Raw genomic sequence first — 4,474 nt, forward strand, 5'->3', positions numbered from 1 at the left:
AATAAAAAACTTTTTGTTTTGTAACTGTAAACACATGTACTCTTAGAGTACATGATAAATTCACATTTATTTAATTCATTGATTTCATTCCATTATTAATTTTGTGCACTTCGCATATCCATAAATACTTATTGAAAGATGAAAAAGCCATGAAAGTAGTGAGAATATAAAAGGGTTGAAGGATATAATGGTAAAAGAATAGGGTAAAATAATTGGAGGAAGAAGGGAGGGGATAAAAGGAGAAGAAAGGAGAGTGGTCCCTACTGAGAGAGTAGGAACAGCAGAGAAACCGAGCATTGTCTCTTCCTCCGTTGCTTCTCATCTCCATTACTCCATTCTTCTTTCTCCCTCACTCTCCATTGTGCCACTTGCCTATATGTATAGGCACCCCAACGGGTCTTTTCTTTCCTCTTTTTCTTAACCCCTTCAATTCCTCTCTCAAATTAAATACTTCTCTCCTTTTCCGGAAGTGGTCAACTTTTTCTTTTCTTTCTCTCAATCCAACACACCAATCCTCGTTCTTACTCTTTCTGGAGGGTTTTTCTTTACTTTACTTTACCAATCCAGTCCCTTAGATATTTTCTTGCCGGAATTGTTTTTTAATCCCTCAACTCCACCAATCCAGTCCCTTAGATATTTTCTTGCCGGAATTGTTTTTTAATCCCTCAACTCCGAGACTCTGTTTGGCCTTTTCTTCCATTTGTTTTATTTTAAGTTCTTGTACTTTCTGGGTTTAGGGTTTTGTACTTTTTGTTCTATCAACCATGTTTAGCTGCTAGCTCTTAATTTCTAAAATTGAGAAAGAATTAATAGAATGTCATCATCGTGTCTAAGTGGAGCTGGCGGAAGAACCTATGGCTTCGAATTCGAATTCGTTAAGTCAACATCTTCATCAATCACCAGAACTTCACACACTTCATCATCACCGTCTTCAACAATCTCCGAATCCAGCAACAGCCAGCTGGCAATCTCCACCCGTAAACCCAGAACCGCTCGCAAGCGACCCAATCAAACCTACAACGAAGCCGCGGCGCTTCTCTCCACCGCATACCCCAACCTCTTCTCATCCAACACCCTCAAAAGCTTCGCCAAACCATCGCCGCAATACAGTAACGGTAATATTTCCAATACGGCGTCGTTTTTGGACGAATCGTCGGACCTGTTGTTGCCGTTCAGGGTGTTCGATACGTCGTCGTTTCTGCTCCACCAGTACAAGCCGTCGTGCTTCGCGGTGGAGCCTAAGGTGGTGAGTGTGCAGCACGATAAGCCATGCCAGAGCCCAGGGGAGATAAGCTCCAGGGTGAATTCCTTGGAATTGGAGGACCATAATAATAACCATTGCTGCGCCGGAGAAGACGATTTCGATGCCGAATCGATGCTCGACGAGGAAATCGAGGAGGGAATTGATAGCATCATGGGGAGCGGGGTAGAATTGGAATCGTCCTCCATTGATGGAGCTTCTTCGGATAATAATCCGTGGAGTTGTTTTGGCGGGAAACTGGATTTCCGGCTAGGGTTGCGGAGGACCGGAGTGAGGGCTCTCCGAAGCGCCGACGACGGCAATTGGTGGAATTTCCCGGCGGTTGATATCCTTCAGATATCGCCTAAGGCCGTAAACAAGCCTGCGCCGCAACAACCGGTGGCTGCGGCAGCTGAAAAGGCGAAGAAGAAGAAGAAGAAGGTGGAGAAACCGAGCGTTGAGGTGAAGAATAAGAGCGATGAATTTCCGAAGCTGAATAATATTCATGCCGCTGTGCCGAAATTGAATTCCGGATTGATGTTGAAATTGAATTACGACGGTGTCAGGGATAGTTGGTCCGACAGGGGCTCGCCGTTCGGCGACAACGGCTCAGCCTCCGACTTGCCGGGAAATGACGTCACCGTACGTCTCTAATCATATTTTATTTATTTATTACTGTTGGCACCTTAATTCCTTAAACCCCTCAAAGTATTTCCTTTGTTTATTTTTAATTGTCTTTTTCCTTATGTTAAATTGACTTCTATTTTTTGTTGCATTAGATTAACTTATTTCAAAAATTAAGACATACTTTATAATTTATAGTAATTTATAATTATACAAGTTACAAAGTTTGGACTTTGGAGTTCACTATTTGGTCGGCATTTTAATCACGTGGAGCGTTAGAATCACACCTTTTCACTCTTCAACAATAAAAAGTATTTCATACTTTCATGCATATCATGCTCCGTTCTTATTTAATTTACTTCCCAAAGTTCTATGCTTTTGAAAACATTCCCTAAACTAATATTTAATTAATTGTTTCCAACTTTCCCTTCGTTGGTTGGCCTACAAAAGGTTTTTGTTTTTCCTTACAAGATCTCATTTTCTTATTATTAATTGTACCCTTTTCCAAATAAGTGGTGGTACCATTCCGAACGCGTTCGTTTATTATGAGGAGGAAATATTTATGTTAAATATTTAATTGAAAATAGAAAATGAATTGTGCAAGAGATGTCACGGTTGAAGGGTGTATGAGTGTGTATTATGATGCCGAAGCACGGAATAATTACAGCTTGTAACGGTTTTGAATTGTTTTGGACTTTGGCGCAGGCACGGTTGTCACAAATCGATTTGTTATGGGAGAATGGGGGAATGAGAGAGGCTAGCGTGCTTCGCTACAAAGAAAAGCGGCGTACACGCCTCTTCTCGAAGAAGATCAGGTACCAAGTTAGGAAGGTCAACGCAGATCGACGGCCCAGAATGCAGGTACGACCCAGCTGAGTTCAGGACATTCCAGCAAAAATTATATATATGTTTTAGCAGTATTTTATGTGTCACAAAAGGGGAAAACAAAATCTCCTTCATGATTTTGGTAATGAGGTGCGTCACAGATCGAGAGTATTTCTTTTTTGTTATGGAGAGTGGACCCTAGCATAGCGTGCTTGCTCACTTTCGTCCAACTTTTTGAGGATCTATCTTATTCAAATTATTTGCTATGTTTAGGATTTTCATTTTCACATGCTTTCTTATTTTCAATCAATTAATAAGTCCTAAAATATGTTACGGACTTGCTCATTCCCTATCTATAAAGCTATTCTCGAGATTCTTTAATTTTATAGTGGCAAAAAGAAGGTAATAATGTTGTTAAATCTACGTTACCATATCACATGATGAATCATACGTAAATCCCTATAAGGGTTCCGATATTTTCAATTTTAGTGTTGTGTCCGACAGTTAAGCAACGAAGTAGTGTTGTGTTAACTTTATAAATTAATAACTTAAAAATAATTAAGGGGAGGTTTAACTAAAAACATAAAATTGAATTATGGCTTCTTCATTGTGTTAAGACTTGAGGTAACAGGTGTACCTTGTTTGTGATGTGGCAGGGACGATTTGTTAGGAGGCCGATTTCTAGCTCAAATGCGCACAGATGAACATGCTTTTTTGTGACCTTCCTTTTAAAAATAAAGTTTTAATTCTTGTAACCTTTTCTTTAAAAATTTCTCTTCACTTTTTGCGTTATTCTTCCTTCCTTTACTGAAAGAACCAAAGAGGTAAAAGAGGCATCCTAAGACTAGGATAAAGCAATGAAGAACTCACAAAAACAAAACACCACCAACAACAATAATTTGCCTCAACTCAATAAACTAAGAACTAATTCATTGCGGTTCTGAATTTTATTTAAGGGTTTATCCCTAATCAATGAATTACTGGCATACACAAGATAAAATTCAAATTAAGCGAACAAGTATGGTTAATTGGCTAAGATTCTATAATAGTTTGACTTTCTTCACACTATGGGCCTCTAGCATTCTCTTTGGTTTCTACTATGTTCCAATGTGGGCTACTCCAAATCACAACTTCCCAAGTAGCGATTATCGATAAAGAGCGTCATTATCAAAAAGCTTAGAGTGCTAATTTCTCTTACGCGACCAATGAAAAGGGAAAGAAATTATGTTACATTGCGCATTATTATCATGCGACTGTTGACACGAGTTTGAAGTTTGCTTAATCTAATATGATAGTATGATGATTGACAATTTTTTCATAAAGAAATAAAAACCAATAAGAGTTCAATTTAATTGCTGCGCTGGCCGTCGCTCTAGATAGACACTGTTTATGTTCTCAAATACGATTTTTAGCTTCAAAATATTCATAATCGTTGCTCAGTGTGTTACCTTTTTCAATTGACGCATGGATTGGTTTATGATTATTTCATTGGGTGAAAGAGAAATATGGTTTGTGGTTGTGTGCAAGTGGAATCGAATCATAAATTCATAACCACAATGTTTAGGATTTCACTTTGAAACTTGATAATTCTCATGCTAATACTACATTTTGAATATAACATTTCCTCATGCTAATATGCCTTTTCATTTTGTCAATATTTTATATTTATCACTCAAACATCATATATTTCAAAAAATAATGTTAGATGTATATTAAAATTATCTACTAAAATTAACCGTTAGTTTAAAATACATATTAAAAGATAAAATACGCATAAAAATTAAG

The 4,474-nt window shown here is 38.0% G+C and overlaps 1 protein-coding gene across 1 annotated transcript; it reads left to right on the top strand.

Annotated features, from left to right (window-relative positions):
• The first annotated feature begins 278 nt into the window (after nucleotides 1–278).
• LOC130941563 (protein CHLOROPLAST IMPORT APPARATUS 2) lies at nucleotides 279–3,482 on the top strand. Its single transcript, XM_057870120.1, has 3 exons — nucleotides 279–1,882; nucleotides 2,570–2,725; nucleotides 3,346–3,482. The coding sequence occupies exons 1-3, from the start codon at nucleotides 815–817 to the stop codon at nucleotides 3,391–3,393; spliced, it is 1,272 nt and encodes a 423-aa protein (XP_057726103.1). The 5' UTR covers nucleotides 279–814; the 3' UTR covers nucleotides 3,394–3,482.
• The last annotated feature ends 992 nt before the right edge of the window (nucleotides 3,483–4,474 follow it).

Source organism: Arachis stenosperma, chromosome 1 (assembly GCF_014773155.1).
Source record: "Arachis stenosperma cultivar V10309 chromosome 1, arast.V10309.gnm1.PFL2, whole genome shotgun sequence".
In the NCBI taxonomy this organism is placed as follows: domain Eukaryota; kingdom Viridiplantae; phylum Streptophyta; class Magnoliopsida; order Fabales; family Fabaceae; genus Arachis; species Arachis stenosperma.